The following is a 13,618-nucleotide window of genomic DNA, read 5'->3' on the forward strand; positions in this document are numbered from 1 at the left end:
TTTCTTTTTATTTATTTCATTAAAAACAAAAATAGTCGATCTTCATTTGTTAGAAGAAATTTTCAACTCAAGTTTCATGTACGATAGTTGTTTAAAAAGAAAAAAAAAATTGGTGTTTCAACCGAGAGAACTCCAACTCATTCATAGAAATTAAGACATAAAAGTTCTTTGCTTTTTCGTAATGTAACAAATATCTTTATGACTCAAGACATGCAAACTATTTAGGTATAGCACAAAAAGACCCATGTTTTCTTTTCTTTTGGTAAATAAGGACCCATCTTCTAGTGAAGTGTTGAACATACAAAGGTGACTCTTTTATTGGGAGAGTAGATCCTCTCATAATCATTTGTTAGGTTATCAGAGAAAGTTTTGAATTCAAATCTCATGAATGATAATAACTGTTTTTTAGATTGAATATTTCTAGCTGTACATCAATCATGTATTGGTAACGTCATGGAATTCATGATCATGTGTGAAAATTATTAAACTCAATTTTCTTGAGTCCTAGTTTATATGTAAAATCCCATATATCCTGTTATGCTGGAATTTATAAGCCTAATGTTAGGGTAAACATTTCAGATCCGGAAAAATTACCAAAGAGAAGAAGACTCGGCGAAAATTTCAAGAAGAACAAGGCATTCATCGCATAGAAATAGATCACAAATGTCTTTCAAGATTTTCACGTTATTAACCACAAATTGAACAAATCGAAAGGCAGAAAAATATGAATGGACTGATCGATTGCACAAAAATTGAAAGAATGAAACACAACCTTAATTCGAGAGGCTAACGCCAAATGCATGCAAATCTAGCCAGCTAGAGTTTACGTGCAAGTCTCAAATTTGAGATATATTCCTTGACATTCTCTCAAACTACGCATACACAAGCGCATGATATTTGTTCTTGAACCAACGTACCCCATTCTTTAAAGCAGTCTTGAATTTGGATTCAACGTCGTAGGACTTGTACTTGGCCACCCGACGTTGTCTCTTGAGCTCTGATTGGCTAGAGTTGTAGATCGAAGATGCTTTACGTGAATACCTTTGATTTTCCCATGGATAACCTTCATGGTCACGGTCACCATCAGGCATATACGCTGATCGATAAGGTGATTGCATCTCGTCCATCTCTCTCATCTTTCTCACTTTCCAATCAAGGTTGACGAGCAAAGAGAGAGAGAGGTGGACTACGAAAACTTGGTTTTGATGCGAGAGCAAGGAATTCTTATAGGGGGACTTGCGTTGCTGTCATTTGTCTCTCAGACGATGTTGATTAAATAAGAAGGGTTGGGAAACCATTGTCTTAATTTGTGGGGACGTGACGAGTATACAACAACAACAAAAATAAAGAACGAGAGGGTCTATGAAACCGCTCAAACCTAAAGAGGGTTTCTTTGCCAAATTAATGAGCATCCAGAAATCTACTCCAAGAAAAAAATGAGCACCTAGAAATAGATATTGGTGAGCGCCCGAAAAAATAATTCCCTTTCTCTTTCACATTTCTTTCAAACTTCTTTCTCCCATTATTTTCCAAAAAAAATAAAAAACTGCTTCAGACACAATGTGTGGCCTTAGGCTAGTTTTAATTTGTTCACTAACTTGGAACCTTCATAGATACTCTTCTAGATTTATGTACTTTGTGACTCAGTCTAACACAGAACTCTCATCATTTGCATTTGCTATAAATATTTGGGGCTCCAGAAAAAATGCGAAATTTTATGGATGCGTTAAAACTGTACAAACGAAAGGCAGAATTTGACCAAGAGAAAGAGAAAAGCAAAAAACAACTGGAAAAAAAAAATGGGAGTAAATTGTTGAATGGTATTTTAGGAGTATGGTTTTCTCCCCTCAAACGTCTCTCCCTTTCAGTCCCTTCCTATTTGAACGATGATGATTAAATCACGTCAAGTGTTGATTTCTTTATAGAGGTAGAGACAAAGAGTAAGTGAAAGGGAAGGAAAAGGAAGAGAACAAGGTTTGGAGGGGAGAGAATCATACTCTACTCACGTTACCTTCCAATTTGTTAGGGGAGACTTGGTATTATAGGAGAAACTCTTCACTGTGATCAGAATATTGGTGATACATTACGTGTTTTTATATAAGTGGTGAGAAATTTTATTTTTTAAGTTATTATCTTTTTAGCACATGTATTCCACAATTTGTATAGTATATGTGGTGTACCATCTCATGTTCCGATCACACTGAAAATCTCTCATACTATAGGAACTCCGTTGACTTATCAAAGCACTGTGGTATGTAAATGGAAGAGCCAGCTTTTTCTTGAGCTATTAAATCAATTATATATGAGTTTTGCATGCCCAGGTAATTAAAAACATGTTTAATATATGTGTAATTATTTGGAGAAAAAATAATTTCTTTTCTGGGCGATGTGTGTGTTTCAGTAAAACCCTAATACTAAAAGCAAACTAAAAAACAAGATTTCTAAAAGATTGTAAGAATATATAAAGGTTCCAGGACAAGTAAGGAGAAGAATGGCTCCTAGAACTACATGCAACACCACCTAATCACACAAGGAACAACTTCATCCTTTCCTTCACCATTTGACACGCATGGTAGCCCGTCCCCAGAGAAAACTAACGCTAACGAAAGAGGAGACACGAATGCGAACTTATACAGTGTGTGTGTGTGTGTGTGTGTGTGTAGATGCACATCCTTGACAAGCTGAGCTTGCAGCAGGCTGTTAGCATAGTCTGCTCGGTTTGCTGACCTTGGAAGAAGTAAGAACCCCCGTTCGTAACTTCGAATGGATATAGGACAGACACATAAATCGGCGTTGAATGTCCCTTATATTATATAAATTTCCACTTCTCCTCAAGGAACTTTAAAGATTATCATTACCACAATTTGAACACCACCACGCATCCCATAGACAACCCCCCACCAACCCCCCCTACCCCGGGGCGCCCCCCCCCCACCCCCCAACAAAAAAAAAAGGAAAAAAAAACATTATTGGGTTATTAACGAATTATAAACAATGAAACTAACGTTGGGAAATCTCATTTTTGCTAATTTGTCTTCGGCTCTACTAATCTCATTTAATTTAGATCGTTGATTATTTAGACTGTAGTATAACCATTTAAAGTTTAAATTCTAGGTTTTATATTGAGTATTTATCAAATGTAGCTAGAAATGAACCCTTAATTTCAAAAATGTCATATTTCAAATATATCCAAAATTCCACCTAAATAGACACAAATACTCTCAAATTTAACAATCAAATAAATTAAATGCTTTTTAGCCAAAATGATTCGTGACATTGACATAACTCTTTAATTTGGTCCTTAACAATTAATGATAATCAATACTAGTGTTCTTGAATTTGTCTATCATGAATCATTTTAGTCTTTCTTTGAATTTGTCCATTGTGATCATTTTAGTTTTTTCGTGAAAGATCTGTCAATTGCTTTGTTAGTGTGATGATGTAGCGCCACGTGGGTCTCACAAATATAATCATATAATGACATGTGGATTAACATTAAAAACTATTTTTATATTTAAAACTAAAAATGATATTAGTAAGAAAAAAGGCGTTGAAGGCATGATTGAAATTCTATTACTCCCACTTGCGGTAACCGCGGCAGCGCTCAATGTCGGTGATGAGGGGGGTCGAAGGGAATAGGGTTGTGGTGGTGGAGTGTAGAAGCAAATGTGAAGTTGGACCGGAGCTTGAGGCGACAGTAGCTAAAAAGCCTTTAATTTATTTAATTGTTAAATTTCAGAGTATTTATGTCTATTTAAGTGAAATTTTGGATATATTTGAAAGTTTTTATAAAAAGTGACATTTTTGAACTTAAGAGTTAATTTTTTACTATATTTGATAAATACTCTTTTATACTCTCGAAAATAGACTTTAAGTTTTAAGTCTCTGATTTTGAGCGATCAAACTATAAATTGAATGATTAACTCTATTAACAAGATGAAAACTAAAGAAAATTCATACATCTATATAACTTCACATGGCTATGAACTAACTCTCAGTCTAATAGTATCTTTTCTTAATATTGAAAAATGTTCCGAATTGGAATTCTCTCTTTCCCATTGATTAGGAAAATAAAACTTCACATGGCTAGCTAGACTTTATGATTTCTTAAGTAAGGTACACAATATTAAGATTCTAATAATGAAGACATAAACATCTATTTCATAGCTTATGCATCGTTTGATGCATTGTAAAACAATGCTTGCCCATGTATGAGCTCGAACATGCAACTTTTTAGGGTTCTTCAGATAGCATCGGAACCATATAATTGAACATGCACGCAAGTTTTCAACCATACACGAAATGACAGAAAGAGCTTTCTAATTAACCAGTTTAGTGAATTTTAAGACTCAAAGTCTCAAACGCAGATCAACATAATTTCCTTCATCTGTGTTGGGAAGAACCTGTTCGATCTGTTTAAAGTACGGGCCGTGAGGGTTTCTGGGAGCTACAACAGACGGAACCCGAGCAGCACCAGCATGATCACCATCGATATTGCTTGTGGACCCACTAGAACAAACGAATATAGGTACACTTGCTGCTACCAGTTGATTTTGATCACGATGATCACGATTAGGAGGAGGATGACGAAGATGTTGAACATGTTCTAACATGGCCATCCTTTCAAGCTCTCTTTCTCTTTTGTGTGCATTTTGATGACCTCCCAATGCTTGAGAGCTTTCAAACTTCCGGCCACAGTAGTGACACTCAAACTTCTTGCTCTCGATGATCATGGCGACTAGGTCACTGTCATCCTTCACCGCAAACCCGAATAGCTTCATTTTCTGAGAAAGAATATGGTTCATGGAAATTGAAAACTAATGAAACTTATATATATTACTTGGGCCTTTAGAAACACCCAACCATACCCAGAGCTACTAAAGCACTATTGCATAGGCCTCCCCTAGTGTTGCTTTTACCATTATTTGTCAGATATATACCATTCGTTTGGAAAGTGATGTAAATGACTAAAGGGCGAATTTGAGAGGTCTTAGTCAAATGCGATTTGAACCACATTATTACTAATCTATTGCAAGACTTAGCCTACTCTCATTTTCCTTAGACCAACTCCAACCCTTGAAGTAAGTCCTAAAATTTACCATCTATTCCCCTCCCATTTCCTTCCAACCCTTGGGCCAATTTGGAATTTTGAATTAGAAGCTAAAATTGGGCCAAATACCGACCAGAAAATAGGACTGGGTTAGTAGAGGAGCCCACTTGTGCGAGTGGAAGAGAGGGAGTTGGGCGACAAGCCCCCAAAACCACTCGCGCCACATGAAGGACGCACTCTGTGACATCCCACATCGCCCAGGGGAGTGATCCTTATATGTATATTCCCATCCTTACCTAGCACGAGGCCTTTTGGGAGCTCACTGGCTTCGGGTTCCATAGGAACTCCGAAGTTAAGCGAGTAGTGCGCGAGAGCATTCCCAGGATGGGTGACCCATCAGGAAGTTCTCGTGTGAGTTCCCAGAAACAAAACCGTGAGGGCGTGGTAGGGGCCCAAAGCGGACAATATCGTGTTACGGTGGTGGATCGGGCCCGAGTTGTGGTGGGGGCCCGGGCCGGGATGTGACACACTCTAGCATTTATCATTGCTGCAAATGGCAGCCCCACCCACGTGGGTGTGTCCAGCAATTGTCAGCCAAGAAAAGTGAATCAATGGCTTTTTTGGATGATCAACGATTGAAATTCAAAAGGGTCGTTGGTTATCCAACGGTCCACATTTTTAATGATTTTGTTTTAAATTTATAATTTCATTGAATCTAACTGTTGATGTCTAATATGATCAAATCCAACAGTATAAAAAAAGATCTAACAGCCTAAATTTAAATCTAATGGCTAAATAATTAAAAAAATTATTTAACTTAAAATTCACCCAAATTTAATGATTTTTCAATATTTATCGGAATCTAAATATTTTTAGGTTAAAATGTTCATAAAACTAATTAGGATAGTGTATATAATTTTTTTTTTAAATTACATAAAAAAAATTAGCCTAAATATTACATAAAAAAAATTAGCCTAAATTTATTCTTTAATAACTTTGGGCTAAAAAATTTAGGCTAAAAGGTTTGGAGCAGAAAAACTGTTTCTGAATTAAAACCTAAAATTTCTGGGCTAAAAATTTTAGGTTTTATTCAAAGGGTTAGAGATGGTCTTAGTGTAGATGATTTTATTTGTAAAAAAAACAATGATGAAAGCGTTTATAACATATGTTTTTGAATTCCAAAAACACTTAAATGAGTGTTTTTCAGGATTAACTTACATTTTTACTCTATAACTAATATGCCTTCATCTTGTTGAAAATAAGATGTCTTTAAACAGTCCAAAGACATTCTTGACCTAAACGAATATAATTTTAATTTGACTTAATTCTTGAAGGGGTGATTAATGAGACCTAAACAATAGACAAATTATTAAAAAGAACAATATCTAACTTTTCATTTTTGAAAAAAAGAAAAAGAAAACAACAAAAATAAAAGACAATTCTAATCGTGAAGCCACAAAATTCAATCCATATAAACTTAAAACTGAATAAATCATTGTACATAAGCTAGTGTGCTTCCTATTTTGAAGAGAATGACTTTGTATAGAAACCCTTGAGCCGTGTTTGTCACTCTACTAGGCTCACCATTATTTCATTATATTATGAATGCCTCGTTAAGTTTCTTTTATTTCATTTTTGCCACTGACGATACCTCTTTTGGCATGGATAGTACTCGCCAATTTCCTCCCTCATCTCTTCTTTCCTGGTCGACTTTGATTCGAATAAAAAAGTTTATGCCCCAATTCAATTTCCTCCCCTTCACCAAATTTCAGGAGCAACTTTGTTTGAGATCGTTCCAATTCAATTTTCTTTCTCTCACCTTTTGCATGTTGAAGTCCACATCAACATCATATCCCTAAAACCTACGAGCTCAACCCAGATTCGAGTTTTTCAACGTGTTTCCAAACAATTATGGTAACGGCCGACCTCGAAGTTGATTTCAAACGAGTCCTATACTTATTGCATGTGAAGATCTGCTTCAAATTTGTGATTTCAATTTAATTGAGTTTAATTTGTATCCATTTTGTAATGAGTCCCAATTTTCTTTTTGGTTTTACTTTCCACCTATATAATTTAATTTTTTTGTGCCCATATTTTTAAACTTTTATTTGTACCCACAATTTTTTTTAATCTTTTATTTATACCTATTTTATTTATCATGTACCACTTTGTCATATATATGTATACTGTATCAATTTTTGTTTGTGAAATATACCCATCTTCTTTATGTAAAATCTATTCACTTTTTTAATTTATAATGTACCATAGTAAAATGTACTCTTTTTTAATTTAAACGTACCAATATTTGATCTAAATATATACACATGTATATGTGGAAACGTGATCACGTAATTATAAACTAGTTACAGTTAAAAACAAGATAAATGTTTGATCCGAAAAAAATGAGGGTAGTGCGATACACACATTTTTTTTACTTCTCATACACTTTTGTTAATTTTTGTTCATGATCTTCTTCAATTTATTTGATTTGACAACCGGAAATTAAGATGAATGCGTGAGAGGTAAAAATAAATGTGTGGATAACACCACCCAAAAAACTAATAAGATCATGATACGCATGCTATTGGTGTGAATGCAGGAACGCAGCTACCATAAGTTCACTAGGGGCGAATGCCCCCATTCACATGTTAGCATGCCCCATTAAGAATAATCTCTAACTCCGTTACTATGCATGGTACAATATTTGGTCCATCAAATGGCTTGTAGTACAATCCTATCTCGTTTATTGGCCATGCCATCGATACAAGGGTTGAAAGCAATTGTTCGACAAAACACTAAAAGGGAAAGGCTATATGTTGTTGCTGCATCCTCCTCCACCTCCTGCGGGTAGGGGCCGGAGGGATCAAGCCATATATTTGTGTTTCCATGCCCAGAAAATTGAACTTTTCCATTGGTTCTGCAGATAATAGTACACCCTACTTTTTTGCTTTAAGGTGAATACAGTCCCCTACTCTTTTTGTTTTCCCCCATATTATTTTATGGACAAAAGTCTGCCCTTAGCTGACGTAAGCACGCATCATAAACCGTTGTAGATACGAGGTGTGCAATTGGCTATTTTTCATCCATCGTACTATGATCAATGCAAGTTGCAACTAACTAAATAGGTATAGACTTTTGTTCTTTTCCACCTTAATTGAGAGACCTTTATTTTGTAATTGTTTCTTAGATTTCTAGGGTGTTGCAGTTGCATCTCGGTTCAACAGCATAAATGTCTTGTGTTTCAGCATTCTCATATGATACTATATTATCATTTTGGCATGTATGTTCTTGTAATATGTGATTACTTCTTGTTCCAAAATGTATGCAAGTAGAAATTAGTTAGGTCTAGCCTTTTGTTCTCTCCACATAAATTGAGATATTCTTATGTGGTTTTCTCTTAAGTTTTGTGTTTGCCGACTAATTGGGGAAGGATATGCATACTTCTCTCAGGATGCCAATATGAGTTATTAACCGAATGTTATGTGTTTTAACTTTTCTATTTGATGTTGTATTATTGGTTTGGACACACTAATGGATGCATAGGGGTGCATGCAAAGATAGATTTACTAAGGAACCGGGGTGGTTTGGGGACCACCCGGAAGCTCGGATAAATGCCTGTGAGGACCTCCAAAGACCATCTAAGTTTGGGTTGTGGTGGAGGAGAAGAGCAGCAATTGCTACAGATTGTAGGTTTTGCCCAGAAAGAGAAAGAAGAAGACTGTTTTTTTTATTTTATTAAATAAACTTGGCCAAAACGACGTCGTTTTGAGCCAAGCCATTAATAAAATTAAATGCACAACCACCATGAGAGAGCATTCAGCAGCAACTTTTAATTCAATTATAAAGTTCAAAGTTCAAACCATTAATAAAAATACATAAAACCCAAACAACTTTTGAGTAAAGTCACCAATCCCCAATTTCACTTCATCCAACCCAATCCCATTTCACTTTACCAAATTCTAATTCCTAATTGGCTATCCCCACTCCTTACCCCGCTGGATGGAGAGAGTTTTTTAGTATGCCAGTAACACGGCCTTGTACACAAAGTGTAACGATACAATTGATTGTTTTTCAAGTTCTTAACCAATTGTATTGTTACACTTGGTGTACTGGATTGTGTTACAAAATAATTTCTCGTACCAATGTTATATTGGGACCATTCGATGTTAAATCATGAATCTGCCACTTGATGCCTATAAATCTCTCGACTAATTCTGCGAAAAACTTAAAAAAAGAAAAAAAAAACAACATACGTCATATAACACGTTGAATGACATATATTACCCTGTTAAAACATATCATATGTATCGAATTTTTATGTCGCTCAACATGTCACGTGTCAAAAATATATCCATTGAATCTCACCAATTAGAGCCAAACCAACATGAATAATGCACCATTACAAAGATTTGGCCTGTAACAACCAAAGATTTCCATGTGTAAAGAACTCATGGCTCGAAGATAAGGTCCACCAAATTCACCTCGTCTCGTCCACAACTGGTGAGGCAGCGAAGCTAGGCCTGCCTAGGTAGTCAATTGTTTGCTTTTCTTTGTTATGGTATTTTTTTATAAGGTTCAATCATATGAATCCCACTGACATTGTTTTCTGTTTATTATCTTTGATTCCTCTTTCCATATTTAATCGCTACATTTGGTTATGGGGGCTTCTTTTCAAGTTTCTAGTTTTGTGGAAAGTAGGGTTGCAGTACGTTCTGATATCTAACCGACAAGGTGGTGGATATTTTGACCAATTAAGCAATTTGACCGTGCGAACAGGATAACACAAAACCCTGTTCACTTTAGAAAAGATATGGTGCTAGCTACAAAAGCATAATTGTTTGATATTATTGCACCTGTGTGATAGGACATTTTATACTATGTTTCAAATTATCTTATATTTGGAAAAATTTTGGATGTTAGAATTTTAGTTAAAGATATAATGATATGTAGATCTGTTAACAGGGCCGTCTTTGAGATTTTAGAGATCCTGTGTGAAATTTATAAAAGCATTCCTCCTTAAAATAAGTCTTAAAAAATGTAGGACAATGTATTGACGCTAGAAAACCATCACTTAAATCAAAACAAAGTTTAGCACTCACTGATTGCAAGTTTAAAAATATCATTAATAATAAGTAAAGAGAGCTACAAACATAACATTCACTAAATAATCAAAAGCAGTTCAATCTTAAACAACCAAAGAAGAAAACGAACTTCAAAAACTTTAACTTTAAAGATTCACTTGAATATGTAACATTATTATATAATAATATTGAAAAAATACCATCTTTTATGGTGTATTATTGGCACTCAAAATATCTTATTGTACTCTAAATTTTGTATTTAGAAAGAAAAAAAATTACTCTTATAAGGAGTGTAAGATGAGATTTTAACGTACTAACAAATCAATTCTTGAATATTATTACATATAAATATTAGGTGACAAAAATTTTGGGACCCCATCAAATTTGGGCCCCCTGTGTTGGTTAAAAACTCCGAAGTGGAGAATATCCTTAAACATACTAGAACCTTTGAAATAGTATTATTATAAGATAATTCTAAACATACAAGAATTTGTGAAATAATTTTGTAAGATAGTTATGGTATGTGTATGTAAGACTTTTGTATGTTTTGTACCATAGGTCGGGGTGACGCACCATAACATTGAAGAATGCAAAGTTCTATATCGAAAACCTGAATGACTTATATATAGTTAAAATAGTTTTATTTTTAATTGCAGCAAGATATTTTATATAAAAGCTCTACACCTATTAATATGTGCATGCGATTAAGTTGGGGATAAAAAAAAATTTTCGTTGTGGGCCACTGAACTGACTCTGAAACTTTGACACGGCATCAGAGTGGGCGAACCCTCGACCAATTGAACCTAAATTGGAATCACGAATTAAAAGCCCTGGAGTCACAAGTTAGGACCACAAATTGAAAAACCTGAATCAAATTCACGAAACCAAATCAAATCAAATAGGGTTACTAATATGGAATTGGCTACAAATGTGGTACACCAAAGAGTGGTCACAAAAGTGATGAGATGTTGAAGAATGTAAAATCCCACGTTAGAAACCTAATTGAAATGAATACAACTTATAATGAATGGTTTCACTATTAATTACATCCAGACCATTAGTATAGAACTCCATACCTGGTAGTTGGTGCTGGTTGTTAATCAATGACAATATCGATAACCACTCAGACAAGTATGTTTTGTACTAAAAGTTTGATCGGTTTGGTTGAACCAAACCATGAATTAGAAGTTATGAACTAAATCTTGGACTTGTTTTGCTAGCTCAATTATATTTTGCCATTGAAATTCAAAGCTTGATAGAAAATAGTTAGACCAAACTGAACCAACGGTCTAGTTTAGGGCTAGTTGGGATTGTTGTGTTTCTTTAAAAAAAAATTGCTTCTGTGGTGTTTTAAGAATAATTAGTTGTAAATTAAATTAGTTGAGCATTTGATATAACTATATTTTTAAAAGTACTGTGAGTATAAAAACTAGTATAAATAAATTCTAAAATAAGTGATATAATTGTATACATTAGCAAAACTAGACATGGTAGTGGGGCTGATGGTAACAATAGTGGTGGTTGCGGTAGTGGTTACCTTTGTGGTGGTGGTGATTGAGGCATCGTTGGTGGTAACGGTGGCAACGTTGGTGGTAGTGATGTCGGTAATGGTGTAAGGTTGGTGGTTGCAGTTATAGGTGGTAGAGACGAGGAATGTGACGGTGGTGGTGGGGGTGATAGTTGTGATGGCAGAAGAAATGGTAGGGGTATGGTGGGTGCCAATAGTGGGGTGTGGTGGTTGGGGTGCATAAGTGACAATGGTGGTAGAAGGTGGCGACAATGACAGTTGTGGTTTTGGTTGTGGTAGTGGTTGTGGTTGTGGTAGTGGTAGTGGTTGTGGTTGTGGTTGTGGTTGTGGTTGTGGTAGTGGTTATGGTTGTAGTGGTAACGTTTGTGGTTGTGGCAGTGAAGGCGGTGATAATTTTAGCGATGGTGGTGGTGGACGTTGTTATGGTTACAGTGATCGCAGTCGTGGTTATGGTGATGACGATTGTGTGGCGGTGATGATGCCAACGATGGTGTGTAAGGTTAGTAGTTGTAGTGGTAGGTAGTGGCGGTTACTTTGCTCTCAAATGGAAAAATAAAAAATGTGTATAGAAGGATAAATATTGTCATTGTAAAAACTTTTGAGGGTATTACATAAAAGGAAATTTTATTTGAACCCATGTAACTTCTTTCTATACCTAATTTAAATTTAAATTGTTAATTATATATTTTACTCTATTGCATAATTACTATTAAGTACAATAAAATTAAAAATAAAAATCAAATTTATCAATAAACCCATTGAATCCTACCATCAATTCTTGTTTATCCTACCATCCCTTTTATTGTTTTTATCTACCGGTGTCTGTTTGCACCCCAAAAACACCATTTGACATCAATGTAACTATTTCCTATATTGTCACCTAACACTTTATTTACAAGTAATAGGTCTTTTAGTGCAGACTTGCAGAATTGCAAGGACCTTAACACATTATGTCACATCCCGGCCCGGGTCCCCACCACATCCCGAGCTCGACTCTACTGTAGCACGATATTGTCTGCTTTGGGCCCTGACCACGCCATCACAGTTTTGTTTCTAGGAACTCACACGAGAACTTCCCAATGGGTCACTCATCTTAGGATTGCTCTTACGCGAACTCGCTTAACTTTGAAGTTCCTACGGAACCCGAAGCCAGTGAGCTCCCAAAAGGCCTCGTACTAGGTAGAGATGGGAATATACATATAAAGCTTACAGGATCTACTCCCTTGGGCGATGTGGGATGTTACAATCCACCCCCCTTAGGGTTCCGACGTCCTCGTTGACACACTTCCGGCCAAGGATTGGCTCTGATACCAAATTGTCACATCCCGGCCCGAAATGTCCATTAGGACTCCGAATCGAGTTATGCTGGCCGACACCTGTAAGGTGACGAAACCATAAAATATAGTGATGTGGAAAATGTGAATAAATTTAAACCTAAAAATGCCTAAGGATCAGAGTGCACTGCGAGCGGGAACGAGCCCATTTCACACGCAATGTCAAAGCATAAGTAAAGTATAGTAGTGTGGGTAAGAATCGTACCTTCAGAGATAGCCACCTATACTGAGATTCGCCATAAATCCTCGTCAATACGAACATCCAACAGCTAAAACTTAGAGGGACGCAAAAACAAGGGTGAGTAGGCCTAAAAATAAATTTTTTAATAAAAACCTTTTGAAAATATTATAACCCCTCGTCGTAAAACCCGTATAATTTCCCAGAAAATAATAATACATACATATATAGAAATCATGCTCGAGAGTAGTTAAAACCAAGTATATGCCATGTCAAGTATTTCAACAATGAAATAAGTAAGCCAAGTAAAATAAATCAATGTAAAATGATATGCCAACTGGAGTCACCTAACGTGACCTGTACGGCTCTAAACCTACACACGAGTCGGAACCACCTAATGTGGTCTGTACGACATGCTGGGTGTAAATAAGTATGCTCAAGTGCTAA

General features: G+C 35.7%; 1 protein-coding gene across 1 annotated transcript; it reads right to left on the minus strand.

Annotated features, from left to right (window-relative positions):
- Nucleotides 1-4,349: 4,349 nt before the first annotated feature.
- Nucleotides 4,350-4,781, minus strand: LOC103939422. Its single transcript, XM_009349506.1, has one exon. The coding sequence runs from the start codon at nucleotides 4,779-4,781 to the stop codon at nucleotides 4,350-4,352; it is 432 nt and encodes a 143-aa protein (XP_009347781.1).
- Nucleotides 4,782-13,618: the final 8,837 nt, after the last annotated feature.

Source organism: the organism of the source record quoted next, unplaced genomic scaffold (assembly GCF_019419815.1).
Source record: "Pyrus x bretschneideri cultivar Hongxiangsu unplaced genomic scaffold, Pyrus_bretschneideri_v1 Contig6, whole genome shotgun sequence".
In the NCBI taxonomy this organism is placed as follows: Eukaryota; Viridiplantae; Streptophyta; class Magnoliopsida; order Rosales; family Rosaceae; genus Pyrus; species Pyrus x bretschneideri.

Bases quoted from the DNA above. Each gene is read 5' to 3' on its own strand.
- LOC103939422 (XM_009349506.1), bottom strand. From the start codon at position 4,781: ATGAAGCTATTCGGGTTTGCGGTGAAGGATGACAGTGACCTAGTCGCC.